The sequence below is a fragment of the Phyllobates terribilis genome, unplaced genomic scaffold (genome assembly GCF_046119375.1).
Source record: "Phyllobates terribilis strain yellow unplaced genomic scaffold, ASM4611937v1 Scaffold_11__3_contigs__length_659146591, whole genome shotgun sequence".
NCBI classification, from domain to species: domain Eukaryota; kingdom Metazoa; phylum Chordata; class Amphibia; order Anura; family Dendrobatidae; genus Phyllobates; species Phyllobates terribilis.
In genome coordinates this window covers 335,942,204-335,966,077 of record NW_027362771.1, presented here as the reverse complement: position 1 = coordinate 335,966,077, position 23,874 = coordinate 335,942,204, and the positions used below count along the sequence as shown (strand labels likewise).

Sequence of the window (23,874 nt, the reverse complement as noted above, 5' to 3'; positions counted from 1 at the left end):
AGCATAATAACGCTGTTAACCCACAGATTAACCCCATATCTGCAGGTTAATAGTGTTATTTCTGGTGACAGGAAACCCTTTGAATAAATCGAAAAACTAGGTATGTTTGGCATCTCCGTAATCATACTGACTTGGAGAATCATATTGCCAGGTCATGTTTACCGTAAAATAAACGCAGTAAATGGAGAGTAAAATAAATAAATTGTGGAATTGCACTTTTTTTGTCATTTCGCCACACTTGGATTTTTTGTCCCGACTTTCCCGTGCTTCACATGATAAAATGGATGGCGTCATTCAAAAGTTAGTACAAGAGGGCTTTTCTTTGGGCTTTTTCACTAAAAAAGAATCAGAATTCCTCATTGTGGATTCTCCAACTATTCCCATTTTACATGCCTTACCTAAGACTCACAAGAATGAACGACCACCACCCACGCGCCCAATTATTTCAGGAATTAGCTCGCTGGGAGAAAGATTAGGTCAATGGTTAGACTCTGCTTTACAGCCACTTGTCATGCGTATTCCAGGTCATCTTGAGGACTCATGCGACGTCCTTAATTTATTTGATAATGTTACCTGGTCAAATTCATGGTCATGGCTTACCTGTGACGTCACGGCACTGTACACTAGCATTCCTCACCACATAGCAATCTCTGCCATAGATCACCTTATGTTCAAATATAGTTCTTACTCCCATGAACTTCAATCGTTCATTAAAACAGTTTTATCTTTTCTATTAACACAATTATTTTATGTTCAATGGGAAATTTTTTCTCCAAACTGGTGGAGTTTCTATAGGGGATAAATTTTCCCCTTCAGTTGCTAATCTTGTTATGGCTTGGTGGGAGGAATGCTATGTGTACAGTGCCCATAACCCCTTTTGTACATCCCTTATTTATTACTCAAGATTTATTGATGATATTTTAATGGTTTGGGGGGGCAACATGGATGACATTCCAGAATTTAAATCGTATTTGAATAATAATTAATTTAATTTAAGATTTACATAGACCACCAACCGTAACTCTATTACTTTTTTGGACTTAGAACTAAATGGCCAAAATAATGAACTAATCACCTCTAAAACATTCAGGAAATCCACATCAGGGAATACAATTTTGCATGCGCACAATTTTCACCCACCTCATGTCCTAAAAGCCATTCCAGTAGGAGAAATTACTAGAGCTAGGAGGAATTGTAGTGACTCCATTTCCTTCTCAAAAGAATGTACCACCATTAATTCTAGACTATCATGTAGAAATTATCCAAAATGGAATTTAGATAGAGCAAGAAAAATAGTAGATAGTAAATCTAGAAGCAATCTCATTACTAAAAGGAACCACCACAACAACACCAGCTCTAATATTCCAACATTAGTTCTCACCTATAACACTCATTTTTCCGCAATATCTAATATAGTAAAACGCAACATGGATATTCTGAGAGAGGATTCAGTCATGGATGCAATATTAAAGGACGGAATTAGGGTAGTTCCACGCAGAGCACCAACAATAGGCAACAAAACCTCTCCAAGTTTATACAGAGGAAAGACCATCAAAATGACTGGTAACTGGCTATCAACTAGTGGCTACAATAAGTGCGGTTTCACAAACTGCAAATCATGTCTGGTTTCATCAAAAAAATTAATATTTATGGCTAAAAATAATTCCAAGGTATATCCAATAAAAGGGTTTCTGAATTGTAACACTGATTATGTTATTTACATGATTGCGTGCACTATTTGTAATCTAAAATATATCGGATCAACTACTAGGAAATTCAAAGTACGCCTGAGGGAACATTTATATGATGTTTCCCATCAATCTATTCGTAGTATGTCTGGGGCTTCCAGACATTTTATCAATTGTCAGAATAAATGCACTAAAGGCCTATTAGCTTATGCTATAGAACATGTTCCCCGCCACATCCGTGGCGGAGACAGACAAAATACTCTCAGAAATAGGGCGGCGTTTTGGATTTTTGTATTGGATACTAGAATTCCCTCAGGCTTAAATTATAGAAAAGAGTTCATGTTACATTACTGACTTGGTGTCTTATTCTCATTTTTAAAAATTCCGGTTGCTTTTTAATTCACCACTCTTACAATTTTTTTTTTTTCTCTTTGCAATCTTGGGTTGTTCCACACCGGCAGCACCTTTCTTGATTAGTGCCAGCATAAGAAGGGTTCCTCCCCTTATGTCTGACACTTATTCATACCAAGTTTAAGAGCGGTCTTCGCTCGAAACGCGTCTGGTAGCGCACCCCTCCTTGGTGCCCCTGTGTTTTCCCTTCTATTATTGTTCTTCCACCAGATGGAGTTACATTATCGCTATCTGGATATTTTAAAAAAATTCTAAATAAAAGACATTTGTTTTTATTATTGGCATCTGTGGAGCTGGATCATCGTCTTTCCTATCACCTGTCATTCAAAAGTACAACTTGTTCGGCAAAAAACAATCCCTCACACGGATATGTTGACTGAAAAATAAAAAAGTTATGGCTCTTGGAATAAGGGGAAGAAAAAACAACGAAAAACCAAAAATCACCCGATCCTTAAGGGGTTAATCATTTCTTGTTAGCACATGTCACTTATCCCTTTGTGAAGTGCTGCTCAGTGGTTACGCTCCGCTTTTCTGACCGGATGAAGGTACAATCGGTGTTGTCTGATGAAGGTCTTACACATTAAAGTGATTTCAAAGCAATTGTTTGGAGAGCCGTGTTACTCTAATTTGTGGGCTAAGGAGCGGCATCTTACCCGTGCACCCTTATATATATGTGGAGGCACAAAGGAGACATCATTTTGTATGGGGGCACAGAGGGGACATGAATACTGTAGAGGGGCACAAATATTGTATGCGTGCACAAATGTGACATTATATTTGTATGGGGGCACTAATGGGTCATTATTATTGTGTAGATACACAAAAGGGACACTGACAATATGAGGCTACATACTGTATGGGGGCACAAAAGGACACTACTACTGTATAGGGTGACAGAAAAGTGGGGTATTTTAACTTTGTATGGCATTTGGGGGTGGATTATTAGTGTCTGTTTGCAGCAGTGTGTGGTTTGGGAGTGTGGGAAAGATAAGCTGGTGGACGCAAGGAAGAACAGGTTAAAACTTTTAACGAAGGGGGAACATATACCAAGTTGGTGGTTTTGGAGGAAACAAACAAGAATGTTTTGCTAGATAATAGTGTTCTTACGGTTATTTTGGTAGTACCAGGAACTTATTTGCTGGTAGTTATATCACAGCAAGTGACTGCTGTACACAGAGTAGCTAAAAACAAGTTATCCCCACAGACAGACATATTAATTGATTCCAGTGATGTGTCACTTACTAGGCTGTGTTTTACTGTTTCAATACAGTGTTTTATCAGCAGGAGATTATCACTACAGGACCACTGGCCTCATGATTCCTAGTCCAACCACGCCGCCACCACTGATTAGCAGCTTTCTTTCAATATACAACGCACACAGAAACCTGACAATCAGTGGTGTGGACTGCAATGCTGCAGGAGAGCCAGCAATCCTAAATGAAAGCTGGTGGGAAGAGTGATGATCAGTAGAGGTGATGGACAGAGGCTCTTTCAATCGACAGTTTGCTAGTAAGAGCTTCAGAAGGAAGAATGAGGAGAGCCAACAGCAAGAAGCTGCTGAAGACTGAACTAATACACCAGCCAGGGGATACCTGTATGATGTAGATACGTTTTTCTGATTGTGTGCATATGTAACTATCATTTTGTGTATATAGGAATGTATATGTAACAGCATGAATGAGCTGGTATGTATTGTTTAACAACTTTGCTCTGAACATCAATGAGTGTTAGCACCTGTAAAGGCATGGCTCTGAGCATGTGTGTCTATTTACGCATGTGTAAGTGGAATTTTCTGGACCATATATGTATATAAATGTAGGTGTAAAAAGTTTCACTGTATGTATGTGAAAAATTCTGCCTGCGAGCACCTATGTGTTTTTGCATCCGTGTAAAAACTACTGAGTTACCCCCGGTGGTTCTTTGTATAGATTCCATCACATTTGTAAAAGAACATTGTGCAGTTCCCAAACCACAATCCCCCTGTTTCTTTTGACTGTTTTTTTATTTTTTTAAAGACTATTTACAAGCTCCATTCACATCTACATTGTAATTTCTGGAAAAAAAACAAAGCACAAAATACTGCAAGAGCCAATGCATAATTGACACTGAAAGCACCAAATGTTCCCACCAATCTATAATGTGGTCCACTGCATTGAGCCATTATGTCCATCATTTTCTGTGAAATGTGCTGTAATCTGCCTTGGAGGTTGTGATTCTGTACCTGTGTTCTGCGCGCAGCTGTGTACTGTGTGCATGTAATAAGCTTGGTTTATTAAGGCTATATTTTCATGGATACATGGCAGACATCAGTGGCTGATATCTGGATTTGTGCTCTGTGTAGTGGACATGTTGGTGGATCAGTACATGGATTCGCCTCATTCTGTGGTTCTGAATCAGGCAAATCCACAGCTTTTCTGTTGGTTCATTCTTCTCAAGGATGTAATGCCTGCTCTTCTCATAAATGGTTTTTATCTGCGTCACAATCAAATCACAGCAATTATTTTCTGCTTCACATGAATAGATTATAAAATACCCTATTCATTTGCACTGGATGTGGATTGTTAAGAGATTTATGGAATTCATGCTAAAATCCTGATCAAATGGAAGGTGTGAACATACCCAAAACTGCATGTAAGCACTGAGCTTAGTTCCTTTAGCACAGGGGCGGAGAGAACCTCAGGTCCGCGGCCATTTATGGCCCTCGATAACCTTTTCTTCCACCCCCGAGGAGATTCCCAGGGACCGCTGTGCTTGGGCCGCCAGTTGCCAGATCTTTAATTTCTTCTTGCTCTGTGAGCATGTGCACGTAGTGTTCACTACTGAATGCTGAGGTGCATGCAATGAAGGATTACTCTTCCGGACATCAATGTTAAGAATCAGGACGTACCTTGCGGGAGGAGTTAACGTACAATTTGTAAGCCCCCCCAAAGGATGGTATAAATATCCAAAAGGTTCTTGGCAGAAAAAAAGGTTCCTCGCCCTTGCATTAGCATATGTATGCGGTGAGCTTGACTGTTGCAGTTTGTTGTCACAGTGAAGGAGATTGCTGTAAATTTGTGGCCTCTTCGGTAGTTACATAGCGTAGGGCTCATGATTGCATGGTTATGGGGTTGTCCTATTTGCTTTGGGAACTGCAGCCATCTAGAGAACGGCCAGGTTGCCTGCTGTGAGGAACATGATGGTGGCAGTAGAGGTTTACAGTTTTAGAATTTAGTGTATCCTGATAATTGAGGAATGTATAGGTACCTTTAATGTGGACATATGTAGGATTACTGCCTAGGAGAGTGTGAGCTATACATACAGGCCTGGCTATGAGTGACCAAAGTAAAAGATATTTTACCACTTCCTAATTTTATTTTCTAATGCAGTGCAGGAAAAATGTCTGGTGGCAATAATAGGCTTATAGCTTCTGTAAATCAGATTGCCAGTAGTTTCCATAGATCATAAATAAAAGTGGAACTCTTATACTGTGCTATTGAACCCCCTCTACTGTGTCCTTAGTCTGCTGTATTCATGTGGGGAGCACCCTCCCAATCCATCCCAGCGGTCAGTGACGGCTGCCATGTATACATGCAAACACCAGACACTGATGAGAAGGACCCACAAAATCCGTGTGGCACATAAATACCAATTTCCACACACAACACAATCCGTAGTCCTTTATCATTTTTACAGAGGTATTAAATAACTTGCTTTCAATACAATTGACTCTAGTATTTGTTTCTAACATAGGGAAAGAGACAAAAATGTAAAACTTGTGAAAGCTATTGCAGAATTTTCTGCAACAAAGCAACCAGCACATGATTCTTTACAGTGCTTTTTTATACAGTTATGAGAATTGTATCAGCCCTTAAAAGGAAATCAGTCACCAGGTTTTTGCTATACCATCGGGGAGCAGCATAATGTAGGGGCAGAGACCCAGATTCCAGTGATGTATCACTTACTGGGCTGTTTGCTGCCATTTTTATAATATCACTGTTTTATATGCTGCAGATCTAGGAGTTCTCCGAATGCTGAGCTATGTATCACTTTACCTACAGCACTGATTGGCAGCTTTCTGTGTACACTGTGCATAGGCAGAAAGCTGCTAATCGGCGATGGAGTGGGGATATGCAGAGCTCATGAATGTGTAGGACTAAATGGCAACAGGTGAATTCTTGCTGATATGAGTATGATTTCTTTCAAAACTACAGCGAGCAGCCCAGTTAGTGATACATTACTGGAATCAGGGTCCTTGTCTCTAAATTAAGCTGCTCTCAGATTAAATGGCAAAAACATGGTGACATTCACTTCAAAATACAGCTGAAACCTCCAAATGCCATGTAGATTCTCAGCTAAATTCAATATTGTTTTTTCTCTCACCTGTAGCCTGAGGAGCACCACCCAGCACGTGCAGCATGAACCCAGGTACAGAACGGAAATGAGAATTATCGATGGAATGAATGGGATGGGCACTGACAACCGCTGAAACAGAGACAGAATGGTGAATGCTTGCATAATGCAGTGATGTAGGGGGATGGCAATATGGTAACCAAAACAATAGGAACTGGTGGTTTGAAATTGATAATGAAATTCACACAGAAGTATGGGATCAAAGAAATATGTGGGAAATTAGAATACATGGAACCATAGATGGAGACAATCATATGGTAGGATTTGCAGATGGCACTAGGACTGTAAAAGTAAATGGAAGACACGATCATGATGGCGCACATCCAACACCAGGTACGCAATAAATAACACCGCTAACTATCAACTGGAGATCGTTAACAACTGCTTAGCGAAGAGCAAAACTCAATATTGCACTTTTTAGCTTTAGACCTGAGAATTAGCCTGATGCAAGACCGCTGCAGTGCAGAAGCAGATACCCAACAGCTGACTGAGGAAGGCACAGCGAATACATAGAATGGAAGAGACGTGTGCCCTTGCCAAGCACTCACGTTGTGGAGGTTGCGAGTCAAACGGCATCATTATTTTAGGTCTCATCCCTCGTCGTCCAGCAAGTGACGACACAGAATCCTCAGACTCCAGGCCTAGAAAGAAAAATTGGCACACAATTCATTATACATCCATATAGCTCTACATTTTCATCATCAAACACAATAAGGCATATTTATCACAACAGTCTAATCCTTAGACAATATAATCAGACTAGAGAGTCTTAAAATGCACCAGATTTATCTAACTGGTTCATGTTATTGGATAAATAGGTTCAATTTTAAGACTCCCTAGTCTACGTTTACACCACTCTTTAGTTGGCTTACTTTGTCCTAGAAATACGAGTCACAACTTTTTTGTGCATCGTATCGCACATTAAGCCCCGTGCCTTTTTCAATAAGACGTACCTTTTTCAGCAAGACCCTTTGACAGACAAGTCGTAAAAAACATCTAATACATGTCAAATGATGTGCATGTACTCCAAGAATCCAAGGCACCGGGTATCTACCTTCCACAAAAATATATTTATTGACACCAGTGTACACACAGGAAAGTTCACAACGTTTCAGCCACGCAGGGACTTTGTCAAGCCCATGCATGGCCAAAACGGTGCTGACTTTCCTGTGTCCACAAAAGAAGAACAAACAAACGGAGGAGCCAGAATCCACCAATAAAATTAAAAGATAGTTTATTGAAAAATATTACCATTATATACCTACTGGTCTAAGGAGGAGGAAACAGTAGGGAGAACATCAAAATCCAAGTATCATATGCAACACCCAGAAAAACACCTTCAAGACAGTACATATGAAGAAACATCCCATTATAACAGCTTAGTGACCATGCCCCAAGGTGAGATATGCAGTTTTCTTAAAGCATTGTCCCTTGAGAAAGCAAATGCGCGAAATGCGCGTTGTTGCAGCATGGTGGGCTCATCTTATCCTCCCTTTTTTACATTACATTTTACATTAAATTGCATATATCACCTAAGGTCATGGTCACTAGGCTGTTATAATCAAATGTTTCTTCATATGTACTATCTTGTAAGGTGTTTTGCTGGGAGTTGCATATGATACCTGGATTTTGATGTTTCCTCCTTCTTAGACCAGTATGTATATAATGGTAATATTGTTTTAAATATTTTTCAATAAACTCTTAATTTTATTGGTGGTTTGTGGCTACTCTGTTTGTTCTTCTTTTGTGGTCATTATTCAACCAGTACTCCACCTTGTGTATATATATGGACCTATAGAATTATATAGGGGGGACTCTGTACCCATGTCCCCAAACCTGGACAAATACTATTTATGAATATGGTCATATATTAACTTTCCTGTGTGCACACTGGTGTCAATAAAAAAAAATCTTTTAGAAGGAGGATTACTGGTGCTCTGGATTCTTGGGAGTATGTGCAATTTTTACAACCTAGTGGAGGGGCTGCGCCTAGTCTGCACGGGATACGGAGTGGTGCATGGGAAACACCTTGTTTTGAGATAAATAATGTGCATGTCATGAAAGACTTTTTTTTTAATCAAATGATGCCAAAATTTTAGTGCATTTAGCTTGATGAATATGTCCCAATGTGCGCCATGATTCTCATCACCTCTGTATGAATTGCTGTGCTGGTGGATGCTGCCTTCTGTGGTGCTGTCTCCTGGGGTGAGGTCCTGCGGTGATCGAGGCAAGGTGCTGTCTGTTAGCATTGCATTAGTCTCTGGAGATTTATCCACTGGTTTTAACTCCAATCTCTCATGGTGAATCCAGAGGTCAGGAGGCTTTACATCCTTTGAGTTACCCTTGTATTTATGGGATCCATTCACCGATTTACACGCAGCCCTTTTCCTTATAATCAAAGTCAATACAAACAGATGAGGGGTTCAAGAAATTGATTTTTCAATAAATGTAAAAAATGTTATACATACATATATATATATATATATATATATATATATATATATATATATATATATATATATATATATATATATATATATATATATATACACACACACACACACACATACTGTACATACAGTACATACATATACATACACTGCTCAAAAAAATAAAGGGAACACTCAAATAACACATCCTAGATCTGAAGGAATGAAATATTCTCATTGAATACTTTGTTTTGTACAAAGTTGAATGTGCTGATAACAAAATCACACAAAAATCATCAATGGAAATCAAATTTATTAACCAATGGAGGCCTGGATTTGGAGTCACCCCCAAAATTAAAGTGGAAAAACACACTACAGGCTGATCCAACTTTGACGTAATGTCCTTAAAACAAGTCAAAATGAGGCTCAGTATTGTGTGTGGCCTCCACGTACCTGTATGACCTCCCTACAACGCCTGGACATGCTCCTGATGAAGTTGCAGATGGTCTCCTGTGGGATCTCTTCCCAGACCTGGACTAAAGCATCCGCCAACTCCTGGACAGTCCGTGGTGCAACGTGACATTGGTGGATGGAGAGAGACATGATGTCCCAGATGTGCTCAATCGGATTCAGGTCTGGGGAATGGGCGGGCCAGTCCACAGCTTCAATGCCTTCATCTTGCAGGAACTGCTGACACACTCCACCCACATGAGGTCTGGCATTGTCCTGCATTAGGAGGAACCCAGGGCCAACCGCACAAGCATATGGTCTCACAAGGGGTCTGAGGATCTCATCTCGGTACCTAATGGCAGTCAGGCTACCTCTGGCGAGCACATGGAGGGCTATGCGGTCCTCCAAAGAAATGCCACCCCACACCATTACTGACCCACTGCAAAACCGGTGTGGCGACTTTGCCAATCCTGGTGTTCTGTGGCAAATGCCAAGCGTCCTGCACGGTGTTGGGCTGTGAGCACAACCCCCATCTGTGGACGTCATGCCCTCATACCACCCTCATGGAGTCGGTTTCTAACCATTCGTGCAGACACATGCACATTTGTGGCCTGCTGGAGGTTATTTTGCAGGGCTCTGGCAGTGCTCCTCCTGTTCCTCCTTGCACAAAGGCGGAGGTAGCGGTTCTGCTGCTGGGTTGTTGGCCCTCTTACGGCCCCCCTCCACGTCTCCTGGTGTACTGGCCTGTCTCCTGGTAGCGCCTCCAGCCACTACGCAGACAGACACAGCAAACCTTCTTGCCACAGCTCACATTGATGTGCTATCCTGGATGAGCTGCACTACCTGAGCAACTTCTGTGGGTTGTAGAGTCCGTCTCATGCTACCACGAGAGTAAAAGCACAACCAACATTCAAAAGTTACCAAAACATCAGCCAGAAAGCATTGGTACTGAGAGAGATGTGGTCTGTGGTCCCCACCTGCAGAACCACTCCTTTATTGAGGGTGTCTTGATAACTGCCAATAATTTCCTATCATATGTATCATAAGAGATTTAGAAATGACTGCAGTTTAAATGTATTCATTACAGAACCATACAAAGTAGCTATATAACTCACTTTTTATGATGGGAGCTGGAGCGACGAGAACATATGGCTGCGATGACCACAGCCACTAAGACCATTATAACTCCAAGAGATACAATGATTGTGAGCAGCATGTTCTGATCCAAGGAGGTGGGACTCCCATGTGGACTATTACTGCCTGTAAAAGTTTAAGTATGGTTATTTCCAGAGAATTAATACACCAGGATTTCTGATATTGCCTAGTGGTTATGAAAAAAAGTCAAATAAACTACTACCTCCAGGTGGGGGTCCCAAATCAGGAGTACGGCTTCCTTTTCCGGGTACACCTGATGCTGAAAGAAAAACCACTATGAGATGAGGAATAAAAAGGGATGTCTCAAGTCAAATATTTATGGTATATTGATAGAATATAACATAAGTCTTATCCCCAAGCACAAAGTGGCAGGTGTGCAAGTAAAGTCATGATCGGTCTTCAAATTATCTATACAGTGCTCAGCATAAATGAGTACACCCCCTTTGAAAAGTAAGATTTTAATCAAATCTCTCACTGAATACAAGAACAATTTCCAAAATTTTGACAATACTGAGTTTCATAGAACATAGTTTCAACCCATAACATGAAAGTAAGGATAATAATATAACTTTCATTAAAATCTTCAGTTTTACTCAAATTAGTTGATGCAAAAATGAATACACCCCTCATCAAAAACAACTACATCTAGTATTTTGTATGACTTCTATGATTTTTAAGGACAACACTAAGTCTTCTAAGCATGAGCTGAACAAGTTCACACTTCAGAAATAGAACAGCGAGCTAAGCTGTGTGTTTTGGATCATTATGTTGGAAAAGTGCACGGAGTAATGATAGCATCTTCTCTTTCAATATAGAGCAGTACATCTGTGAATTCATGATACCGTCAATGAAATGTAGCTCCCAGACACCAGCAGCAGTCATGTAGCCCCACATAAGGACACTGCCACCACTATATTTCACTGTAGGCAGCATGCATTTAGAAAAATTAATTTAAAAACATGCACGGTGCCTACAGTGAGACATGGTGGTAGCAGTGTCCTTATGTGGGGCTGCGAGAGTGATGCTGGTGTCAAAGAGCTACATTTCCTTGATGGTATCATGAACTAACAGATATACTGCTCTATATTGAAAGAGAAGATGCTGCCATCACTCCGTGCCCTTGGTAGATGTGCACTTTTCCAACACGACAATGATTCAAAACACACATCTAAGGTCTCTGTTGGATTTCTGAAGGGTGAAAGTGATTCAGTGGCCAAGTATGTCTCCTACTCTGAACCCAAATCAAATACCTATGGGGAATTCTGAAGAGACAAGTTGAGCTTCACTCTTCATCAGAATCCAGGCTCTAAAAGAAGTCGATCTTGAAGAATGGGAAATGATAGATGTTGTAATATGCCGCCAACTTGTTCATCCCATGCCTAGAAAACTTGATGCGATCCTTAAAATTCATGGAGGTCATATAAAATACTAGATGAAGTAGTTTTTAATGTTGGAGTATTCATTTTTGCATCAACTAATTTGAGTAAAACTTACTTTCATGTTATTAGTTAAAAAAATGTTCTACGAAACTAAACTCAGTCTTGTCAAAATTTTGGAAATTGTTCTTGTATTCAGTGAGATATTTATTAAAATCTTATTTTTCAAAAGGGGTGTACTCATTTATGCTGAGCACCGTAGAGACACACACACACACATATATGTTTCTAACAATGAAAACACTACACAACTGAATTGCAGAAAGATGTTCCACTTTTCATGACTTACTAACAACTTTTTACCTTGATTATTAGGCATGTAGGGTGTTGATTCTGCCATAGGAAGGCGTTAATAAAAGCAAGTAGAAATTGTCAGTAAAGGTTTAAATGACATTTCAGAGTGTGATGCATAAATAATCTGATATGACAATAATGTCAAAAAATCTGATAATCTTTACATTAAATTAAAATGTATCGCCTGTAACAAAAATCTTTTATTATCAGGTTTTAATTTGTTAAATTTGAATAAGTGATTTCAGTTTTTTATTCATGAATAAGACGACTGCCATCTTGCCTGAGCCACTCTTAGCATAATTTAGAAGAACGAACTGCAGCAGCCAAACAATCTGCAGTCTGGAAATGACTACTGAAGGAGAAAAGCTGAATGCATGCTATGTGATCTGTGCAGAGCTCATTGTGCACAAGGGGCGCTGTAACCACCACCTATTGAGAATAGAGTGATCCTCTGTTTTCTACATACTAGTGATACCTTTCCTTCTAGTAGTGCACGTGATGAAGACTACTGATGTGAGCTCTACAGAATAAGAATGGTCAGCCTATTAGGCCTCATTCAGATGTCCGTTTTGCAAGTACCCACTATATTCTTTTCCGCTATACACATGTTAGTGTTTCACGGATTGCGTGCCATGCAAAAAACATGCAGAAATGACAGTTTTTCCCAGCAGAATGGATGAAACATTCCAATACAAGTCTATGGGTCTGAGAAAAACAAGTACAGCACACAGATCGCGTCCGTGTGCCGTCAGTATTTAACATTGCAAAAGATAGGAAAAGCCAATTTATTTATCAATACGTGAAAAATATTAATGACACACTGCTCAAACACTGTTGACACAGGTACCAATTTGGTACGCCGCAGCCTTGTATAGCACAAGTGACGGCGAGTCACTGAGACTTCCGCTCTGCTGGCAGTACACAGCCAAATGGGGCCAGAGGGAAACCAAGTGCGCTCCATGGGAGTGGGAGGGGAGGCAGAGCAGGGCACGTCACAGGGCCGTGTGACGTGCAGGGGAGGGGGGGGATATGGTAATTTAGCACAGAGGCGGCGATTTAGGGGAATAGTAAGCAGATAGGAGGGATTTGCTTGGCGTACCCCAGACGCCAAGCCTCGGGAAAACAGATTTTACAAAACCAGATTTCTCTGCAATCAGACCTCTGCTATGGGCCATACAGGTAAGTATAGATTTACTTTCCCTGTATGACCATAGTAGAGGTCTGATATTGCTCAGGGGGGTGACAGATTCCCTTTAAACTTTAGGTAATATTCTTTAAATTGCAAAAGTTAGATATTCGAAAAAGTGTTTTGTAAGTGGGATCTAGGAGGTGTCAGTATGATAAAAACAACACAGTCTTATACAATATTACATTCATTGGTTTATCCCTGTAATGTCAGGCCTTGTTTATTATCACTGACCGCCAACACACAATTATCTGCAGGGCTGAAATGCCTCACCTTTCGGAGTGCGGAATGGAACAGCCTCGGACATGGGGCCCATTCCTTTTGAGTTTCGAGCCTGGATCTTGAAGTAGTAAGGAGTGTCTAATGTCAGCTCCTGTATTTGGTGTGTCAAACGGTTTCCAACAACTGGTTCTATCACCCAATCATGAAGCACTGCTTGAACGTCTGTGCTATAATATATAATGTAACCTACAGAAAGAGAAAAATATAATTCAGGCAGTGGAACGCATGCAATTACTTTGTAAAAGATTAATAAATCTAGAAAAAAAGTTTTCTTCCAAATTATTCACCTGTAATCTTGCCGTTGGCTTCAGATGGAGGCTGCCAGTTGACAATTATGGTACGTGGTTTCCCTTCTTTGCTTACTACGGTCACATCCTTAGGAGGGGAGGATGGCACTGATAAAAGATAAAAAATGGAAGACAAGGTTGGTCTTGTGCTCTAGACTAGGTACATTCCAAGAAAACCTCAGGACTGATGACATACTTGACTCAAAGGTAGTGCCATGAGCTGTCATGCTCCATGTACTAGACCGTCGACCTTTAGTGACCATAACAGAGAATTCGTACAATGTATTTGGTTTCAAGCCCGTGACCAGGTAAGAGAGAGTGGTGCTGTTGGCCATCTAAGAGGAGAAAGAGAAACATTCAGGTAAACCTTAAATGATATGACTTGTTCACTCATCAACCATCAAGCCTACATATTATATCTGAAGAATTCACAGTGCCTTCCTAGGTGCTCACCTTATACTTTGTATTCGCAGGAATATTAGTCTTCCACCGTGCTGTGTAGTATCTGGCATCTGTGATCTTTTGGTTCTTAGGTAGGGAGTTGTCAGCCCAGGTAAGGCGCACTGCGTCACTGCTGAGGATAGCAGCTTGTACCCCCACAGGGGGCAACATAGGGGTAGGCTCTGGAACTGGGGTGTATGAGGCATGAACAACATAAACATCAACCTCAGAAGTGTCTAGGTCATAAGAAATGTTGCAAAAACAAAGTTGGCAAATAAAATAAAACAAAGGCGAACAAAACAGGAAAAAGAAAAATAAAGCATGAAAAAGAAGCAAATAGATGCAAACACAAGGAATTAAGAAAAAAATCAATGGTAGAAAAGATATAAACAAAGAATTAAATAAAACACAAATTAAAAGATAGAGAAATACAGAGATGTAAAGGGAAAAAATATCAATGCAAGAACAAGGAAAGGAGAGAAAGAGAGAAGATACTGTTAGTAACAGATACACTCATTATCAACATTGAACAAAAAGCCACAGAGACTAAGTCCGCTCAGCAATGGCAATGTTAATTATACTAATAGTACGGAAGTGACAATGTATAAACTGGGGATTACCTGTGTGCTGGCGGGTGACGGCACTTTCATACAAAGGTATACCTTCTCCCACGTTGTTAAATGCTTTTAGGGAGATGACGTAATGTGAGCTTGGCTCTGCAAACAATAAGAGTATGTGGGTTTAGTGACAAACATTTACCCATTCAACAAAATCTCCATGTTAACGTTTGTTGTGGATATAATACAAAATTGGCAATAATCCAGATATGAGATAGTGAAAAAACTGTGGTCTTTATTCATCCATGTATGTGTGCCGTTTCAGCTCTTCAAACTGCGATCCTTTCTTCAGCCATGAGTTGGGGAATAGAGATGAGCGAATAAAGTTACAGGACCCTGCTCCAGTGTGGATGTCGCGGGATGGGGGCCCTGTGAATCGCCTCCTACCTGCTGGAATCCCCAGAGACTTTTCTGATTTGTAGGCCCAGTGCAATTCCATTGTTGCACTAACAAGGTCGCACCGGGCCTACTGAAACCTGGATCCAGGATTCTGACACTGTCTCCCCTGCTGCTATTTCTCATGGCGGCTTGCATTTTTCTCATTCCCCGAGACCTGCAAACAGACTTGGTGGCGGAGTCAGCATACTCCTGTCCCCACAATGCACCTTCCAGGTCATCCCCCAAGTTCCATCACTCTCATTCCCTTCTTTTGAGGTCCACACAATCAGGCTCTTCCATCCCCTCTCCCTCAGAGTAGCGGTCGTATACCGTCCCCCAGGCTCACCCACCCAGTTCCTTGACCATTTTTATGCCTGGCTGCCACACTTCATGTCCTCAGATTTACCAACCCTTATCCTGGGGGACTTCAACATCCCCATAAACAGCCCCACCTCCCCATTGGCATCCCAGCTTCTATCTTTAACCACTTGTCTTGGCCTCTCATAGCTTTCAACCTCTGAGACCCTCAAAGAGGGAAACACCCTTGATCTGGTCTTTGTCCAGCTTTGTTAAATCCCCCACCTAAATAACTCCCCTCTTCCCTCTGTGATCATAACATTGTCTCCTTCATGCTCACAAATCCTCACCCGCCCCAGCACATTCCTACCTATCACACATTCAGAAATCTACAAGCCATTAACCCTCATACACTTACTGACTCCCTTCACTCATCAATGCCTCCAATCTCCTCCCTGTCCTGTCCTGATCTGGCTGTAAACCACTACAATGACACTCTCAGAAGCACACTGGACCAAGTAGCGCCCCTCACCCTCAGAACCTCTAAACAAAGAGTAAAACAGCCCTGGCTCACACCGCAAACCCGATTTCTCAAACAATGCTCTAGAAGTGCCGAAAGCCTATGGAGGAAAACTCGCACACTAGAAAACTTTATCCACTATACATTTATGTTAAAAACCTATAACTCTTGCCCTTCACCTTGCTAAACAGACCTACTTCACCACCCCGATTCTCCTCGCTATTCAACAACCCCAAAAAGCTCTTCGACACCTTTCACTCCCTCCTGAGTCCTAAAGCCAAGGCCCTCATCACGGACATTTGTGCTGAGGACTTGGCCTCCTACTTCACAGAGAAAATAGACCCCATCCGTCAGGAAATCAGCTCCCAGTCACCAAGTGCCATGACTCCCATCCCTCCCCACATCCCCTCTGGATCACTCTCTACATTTGACCCAGTCACAGAAGAAGTCGTCTCCAGGCTCCTTTCTTTTTCTCATCCCACTACATGCACCACTGACCCCATCCCCTCACATTTACTCCAGTCACTTTTTTTCAGTCGTCACTACTCACCTAACATCTTCAACCTCTCCCTCTCTTCTGGTATCTTCCCCTCCTCCTTCAAACACTCCATCATTACTCCATTATTAAAACAAACAACTACAGTCTCCAATCTCCCCTTCATCTCTAAACTCTTGGAGCACCTGGTCTACTCCAGTCTTACCAGTTACCTCTCCACTCACTCTCTTCTAGACCCATCACAGTCCGGCTTCCGCCCCCTACATTCTACAGAAACTGCACTCATCAAAGTAACCAATGACCTTCTGACAGCAAAAAGTAATGGTGACTACTCTCTGCTCATTCTTCTTGACCTCTCTGCAGCTTTTAACACCATTGACCACCACGTTCTACTCTCTATGCTCCACTCAATTGGCATAAAGGACACTGCTCTCTCCTGATTCTCCTCCTACCTATCTGACCGCTCTTTCAGTGTATCATTCGCTGGCTCCACTTCTTCCTCCCTTCCTCTCACTATTGGGGTTCCTCAGGGTTCAGTCCTTGGCCCTCTCCTCTTCTCTCTCTACACAGCCCCAATTGGACAGACCATCAGCAAATTTGGTTTTCAGTACCATCTTTATGCTGATGACACACAACTATACACCTCATCCCCTGACCTTAGCCCCACTGTACTACAGAACACCAGTGACTGTCTGACCGCAGTTTCTAACATGTCCGCTCGGTATCTGAAACTCAACCTTTCCAAACCTGAATTTCTTCAGCTCCCGCCGTCTACTCACCTCCCTAAATCTGACATCTCCCTCTCCGTGTGTGGCACCACAATACTGCCGAGCCAGCAGGCGCGTTGTCTGGGAGTGGTGTTTGACACCAATCTCTCCTTCACCTTCCATATACAATCTCTTGTCCGCTCTTGTGGCTTGCACCTGAAGAACATCTCTAGAATCCGCCCCTTTCTCACCTTGGAAACAACAAAAACCCTCACTGTTGCCCTGATCCACTCCCGCCTTGACTACTGTAACTCTCTATTAATAGGCCTCCCCCTCCAGTCCATCCTTAATGCTGCAGCCAGGGTCATCTATTTGGCTAACCGTTACTCAGACTCCTCCGCTCTGTGCCAGTCATTGCACTGGCTGCCCATGAATTATAGGATACAATTTAAATTGCTTGTTTTCACCCACAAAGCTCTCCAGAGTGTGGCACCCCCCTACATCTCTTCCCTCATTTCTGTTTATCGGCCTACCAGTTATGTGAGCTCCGCAAGCGACTTTCGACTAACATCCACACTAATCCGTACCTCCCACTCCCGGCTTCAAGACTTCTCCCGAGCTGCACCTATTCTTTGGAATGCTCTACCCCAAGAAATTAGGTCGAACCACAACTTACACAATTTTAGGCGCTCCGTAAAAACACACCTGTTTAGGGCGGCCTATCACGTTCCCTAATTGAAGTCCTCTTATATTCTTATAGCCCATCCCTTATTTCTCCAAACATAAGTCTCCACCGGACCCAAAAGCACTACAGATACTGGCTGGTGATGAGCTCATGCAGACTTTATCTATCCCTCATCCCCTCAAGATGGCTGGACCATCATTGTAAATAAGCCATTGTACTTTGTGTCACCCCCACCTCGTTGTAGATTGTAAGCTCTTACGAGCAGGGTCATCATTGTTTTTGCTTTAATTATTGTACTATCTTTAGCTATGTTACTTATGACTGTTGTACATGAACCTCTGAATTGTAAAGCACTGCAGAATATGTTGGCGCTATATAAATAAAGATTATTATTACTAATTAGAAGAGGTGCCAGGAACACTAGTAGGCAGGAGGCGGTTCGCAGGGCTCCAGTCCGGCGCTGGTACGCAGGAGGCGGTTCGCAGGGCTCCAGTCCGGCGCTGGTACGCAGGAGGCGGTTCGCAGGGCTCCAGTCCGGCGCTGGTACGCAGGAGGCGGTTCGCAGGGCTCCAGTCCGGCGCTGGTACGCAGGAGGCGGTTAGCAGGGCTCCAGTCTGGAGGCCAGGGAATACCAACATGGACACTGGACAGGCTCCTGCGAATTGATTCTCTCATCTCTACTTGTGGATTTTCACATGACATGGGAAATATGTTCAGATTTTTTATTCACATTTTTCACTGTAGACAGTTTGCTAAGAGTGACCGTGGCCTAAAATGTACAGATAATATTTTCCAGACATTAGTAGAATGTGTGATTTTGAGGGCTCCGAAAAAGCCATCAGCATTTCAATAATTCATTAAATAAGGTCCAGTCTGACATCATTTTGCTTTCTAGAACACAAAAACTATATAATTTTCCTAACAGGAGGACAAGTGTGGGGTTTCTTTTTGCATCACAGGGAATTCGGTGTTGGATGGCAGACACCCACATGTCCACAGGAGGGCACTGTTGCAACACTGAATGATGTGGACATGACCATCTCTAGATAATATACATATTCTGTATATCTACATTGTGAAAGGCGACAAATGAACAATTGGCTTTGCCTCTAAATAAAAGCAACTGTCAAGATACAGGTAAAATAGCACTTACCCAAGTTTTCAATGGTGTAGTAGCGTTGCTTATGGTCAACACGAACCGTCTGGGCATGAGGGCTCCCAAGACCATAACCTATTGCATACCCACGGACAACCACTTGGTGCTGATTTTCTGGGGGTGTCCAACTGACAACAATACTTGTCACCAATGGGCGCACATGGAGAGAACTTGGCACATCTGGGACACGGGACTCTGTAATAAAGTTTATCAAAAAGTATAATAACCACAAACTGGCTCAAAAACAAGACCAAAGGCTTAAAGGGAACGTGCCATCTGAATCATGGTGCCCTTACTCTAAAACGCTGCAGTAGTCCAGAGTGTATGAACTTTGAAAAACAGGCCAGGGACTGTGTGTCTTAGATGATGAGACAGAGGCTGACCCCAGCGACTTCTCCCTACCCCCATCTCTTTGCCTGACAGGTCTCTCCTTATGCACACATAAACAGGAAGATCTGTCAATCTAAGACACCAGGAACAAGGAGAAGCAGTTGGGGACTGGCCTTAGACTAATCAGGTGAGACACATAGCGCCCCAGTATTTCAGAGTAAAATATATACAGATGCAATAGCACAGCCGCACTCTGACTCATGCTGCTCATGGCTCGGGTGTGGGAGTCAGACAACAGGTTCCCCTTAAGGCCCCGATACACAGACTAAATTCGTACGAACCCACAGACAGTCCGTGTGTGTGGGGGCCCCCAAACTTTACCCCCGACAGGAGATGTCAAGGGAGATAAGGATCCAGCTTGTTGACACAAAACACACAAAGGGAGGCTACATTATGCTGCTCTTGGATGGTGTAGCAAAATCCTGATGACAGAGACCCTGACTCCAGTGATGTATTGCTTATTGAGCTGCATGTTATTTTGAACATAATCACTGTTTTCTCTGCTGCAGATCTGGGCGTTCTCTGAATGTTGAGCTCTGTATAACCCCGCCCACACCACTGCGTGACAGCCTTCAGTGTACACTGTGCATAGGCAAAAAGCTGCCAATCTGTGTCTGGGGTGGGGTTACACAGAGCTCATTAATATGGAGGACTACGTGGCAGCAGTTTCACTAGTCCTCCAGTGTATCTCCTGCTGATAAAATACTGATTTTATCAAAACCACAGCAAGCAGCCCAGTAAGTGACATCACGGGAATTAGGGTCTCTATCACTACATTATGCTGCTCTCAGATTAGGTGGCAAAAATCTGGTGACAGATTCCCTTTAAGGTTTTTCTTCAATTAGTAGCACACACATCGAACAACAGGATTCGGAAAATTCTTGCTGATGCTTGTTTCTACACAATCTGAAATGCAGCTATATTTTTCTACTAGTTAAAGCAAATGCAGGAAAACATTGCTTTTTTTCTTATTGTTTGTTATTTTCTGGTTGTCATTTTTTTTCTAATTCTACTAATTTAACAATTATGGAAACAGCAACTTGAATAGCAAGTGTAGAGACAAGCTTTATGGCATCCACATTGACATAAAAAACTGCTACTAAAGCAAAAAAAGAAAAACTAAACAAAAAAAACATTGTAGAATATTTTGTGATCAAATAAGTAAACAAAAAGCTATTGTGTGTTATACCGAGATGCTACGAACCCACTGACCATCTAATTGGTATCGGGGCTTCCCGACTTTCCAGAAATTGATGACAGAGGGAAATAAAGAACCAGCATGTTGAATTCAACAATTCTTTAGTTTTCAAAGGAGATAAGGATGCCACCAGAGATCTCCAGCAGCGGTTCTCCACCCTCTTCATTTGGAAAACACATGCACGCTCAGCTAAATCACACGTGCATCTGTATGAGGGGGTCGCTAGGAATATCGGTCTGCTGACAGCCTTGTGATCTCCAGGTTAAGATTTGACATTTCTAACAAAATAATGGAAGAGGGTGAGGGACAGTAACTTTTATAAAGAAAAGTACAGCTTAAAAGCTATTAGTTACCCATGAAAAAATCAAGAGATAGTTGAACTTTCCAAATCTAGTAACGAGCACAGAAAGAATTTTTAATTAGACAATCAAGACCTTACCGTCAAGATCATTTTCAAAAGTTTCTGCAGCTAGCCAATCAGTAGCTGGCCCACTGCCATTTACAGTCATGGCCACAACCCGGAAGCTATATTCAGTGTCACGATCAAGCCCTGGAAAGAAATGGGTCATTAAAAGTCAGAAATATAATACAAAAATCTCATAAATGTTGCATCACTCACCGTTGACAAGTTGTGACAGCTGAGTATCTACCAAGATCTCATTTGTATCAATCTTCCTTGCCGTCTTGCGGAAACGCAATTTATACCCTACAATCGGGCCATTCTGGGTTCCTGCAGGAGGAGGTTGCCACTGCACAAAAATACTCTGTGGAGGTAAAGTAACACAAACCAAAAGTAAAATATAATGTATTGAAGGCCTAACACGACTTCCATTGACAATGAACTAACTCAAAAAGCCCTAATTTATATCTAAATGCTTACACTGAAATTATAAGAATGCTCAGAGCTGTACTTACAGCGGGTGAAATAAGTATTGAACACTTCACCAATCTTCAAAGTAAATATATTTCTAAAAGGTGCTATTGACATGAAATTCTCACCAGATGTCAGTGACAACCCATCCAATCCACACAGGGAAATACATCAAACCATAGATGTCCATAAATTAAGTTATGTGTAACAATGAGAAATGAAACAGGGAAAAGTATTGAACACACTTACTGAAATTTAATTAATACTTTGTACAAAAGCCTTTGTTAGTGATGACAGCTTCAAGACGCCTCCTGCATGGAGAAAGTAGTCGCATGCATTTCTCACATGGGATTTTGGCCCATTCTTCACAAAAACACTATGCAAATCCTGAATGTCCCGTGGGCTCCTTCTATGAACTCTGAGCTTTAGTTCCTTCCATACATTTTCTATTGGATTCAGGTCAGGTGATTGGCTGGGCCATTCTAGCAGCTTTATTTTCTTTCTCTGAAACCAATTGAGAGTTTCCTTGGCTGTGTGGTTGGGATCATTGTCTTGCTGAAATGTCCACCCTTGTTTCATCTTCATCATCTTGGTAGATGGCAGCAGATTTTTATCAAGAATGTCTTGTTACATTTGTCCATTCATCCTTCCTTCAATCATATGAAGTTTGCCGGAGCCGTATGTTAAAAAACAGCCCTACACTATGATGTTCCCACCTCCAAACTTCACTGTTGGTATGGTGTTTTTGGGGTGATATGCAGTGCCTTTTGGCCTCCAAACATGGTCTGTATTATGGTATCCAAAGAGTTCAATTTTGGTCTCATCTTATCAGACTATATCCTCCCAGTGTTTCACAAGCTTGTTTAAATGTTAAGCAAACTTTAAAAGCGCTTGAACAAGCTTTTTATTCAGCAATGGCGTTTTTTGTGGTGAGCCTACGTACAGGCCATTGAGGTTTAGTGCATGACTTCGTTTTCTTTAAAACAAACAATTGTACCTGCTGATTCCAGGTTTTTCTGTAGCTCTCCACAGGTGGTCCTTGGCTCTAAGACAGTTCTTCTGATAATTCTTTTCAAAAATTGCACAGAGCACCTGGTCGTGGCCTGTTTATGGTGAAATTATGTTTTTTCCACTTCCAGATTATTTGCCAACAGTGCTCACTGGAACCTTCAGTAATTTAGAAATTCTTCTGTAAACAATGCCATCAGTATGTTTTGCAACAATAATGTTACAAATGTCTTGAGGCAGCTCATTGGTTTCACCCATCAGGAGATGTTTCTTGCGTGGCACCTTGGTAATGAGACACCTTTTTATAGGTCATCAGTTGAACCAGCTGATAATATTTTTCACTAAGTGGCAGAATTGCTTTCTAAATTACTGATAGATTTCAGCTGCTGTCATGACTTTCCATGGCTTTTTGCGTCTCTCTTTATTCATATGTTCAATACTTTTTCCCTGTGTCATTTCTCATTATTACTCACAACAATTTATGAACATCTATGGTTTGATTTCTTTGCCTGTGTGGATTGGATGGGCTGTTACAGACATCTGGTGAGAATTTCATGTCAATAGCACCTTTAGATATATATTTACTTAGAAAATTTGTGACGTGTTCAATATTCATTTCACCCACTGTATATCCAAAGATTTAGTGAGTAGAATTTTAAGCAGATAATAAAATGATCGGTTTCAATCAGTAGCCATGTAGCAATTAGTACTATCTAACAAATGATACTAGTAAACTCCGTGTGAGCTGAAAAAAAATATGCAAGCTGTAATAAAGCAAGAACATTGAATAATCAATGCAGGAGATCAAAAGCAATTACTTGCCAACGGCAAGTTTGTATGAAGAAAACTTTATAATGGAGTCAAAACAGCAAATTTATTGTGTGTACCAAACTAAGAGTACACTTACTAACATATTGGCACTTACAGACGTGAATATAATTGTTGGCACTCCTGTTAAAAAAACTACAACAGTCTCTGAAAAAACCTTGAAATTAACAAAAGTAATTTTAAATTTAAATTAAATATCAAAGAATGAAAATGAGATATTGCTTTTTGGATTTTGGTTCAACCAAAAAATTTGGACTAAATTGATGGTACCC

The 23,874-nt window shown here is 41.4% G+C and overlaps 1 protein-coding gene across 12 annotated transcripts in view; it reads right to left on the bottom strand.

The window, feature by feature from the left end:
- NEO1 (neogenin 1) overlaps positions 1-23,874 on the bottom strand; it is a 170,380-nt gene that overhangs the window by 8,631 nt on the left and 137,875 nt on the right. For 2 of the 12 annotated variants that reach the window (XM_073652749.1, XM_073652754.1), the window contains exons 13-26: positions 21,515-21,659; positions 21,335-21,445; positions 19,305-19,502; positions 15,072-15,167; positions 14,464-14,687; positions 14,207-14,345; positions 14,011-14,118; positions 13,715-13,909; positions 12,265-12,294; positions 10,725-10,784; positions 10,486-10,630; positions 8,641-8,879; positions 7,040-7,132; positions 6,462-6,563 (exon numbers count right to left, since the gene is read on the bottom strand). In XM_073652749.1, the coding sequence (XP_073508850.1) occupies positions 6,462-6,563; positions 7,040-7,132; positions 8,641-8,879; positions 10,486-10,630; positions 10,725-10,784; positions 12,265-12,294; positions 13,715-13,909; positions 14,011-14,118; positions 14,207-14,345; positions 14,464-14,687; positions 15,072-15,167; positions 19,305-19,502; positions 21,335-21,445; positions 21,515-21,659 (1,885 nt within the window). The remainder of the gene's footprint in view (positions 1-6,461; positions 6,564-7,039; positions 7,133-8,640; positions 8,880-10,485; positions 10,631-10,724; positions 10,785-12,264; positions 12,295-13,714; positions 13,910-14,010; positions 14,119-14,206; positions 14,346-14,463; positions 14,688-15,071; positions 15,168-19,304; positions 19,503-21,334; positions 21,446-21,514; positions 21,660-23,874) is intronic. The other 10 variants (XM_073652750.1, XM_073652755.1, XM_073652753.1 and 7 more) reach the window with 7 other exon arrangements.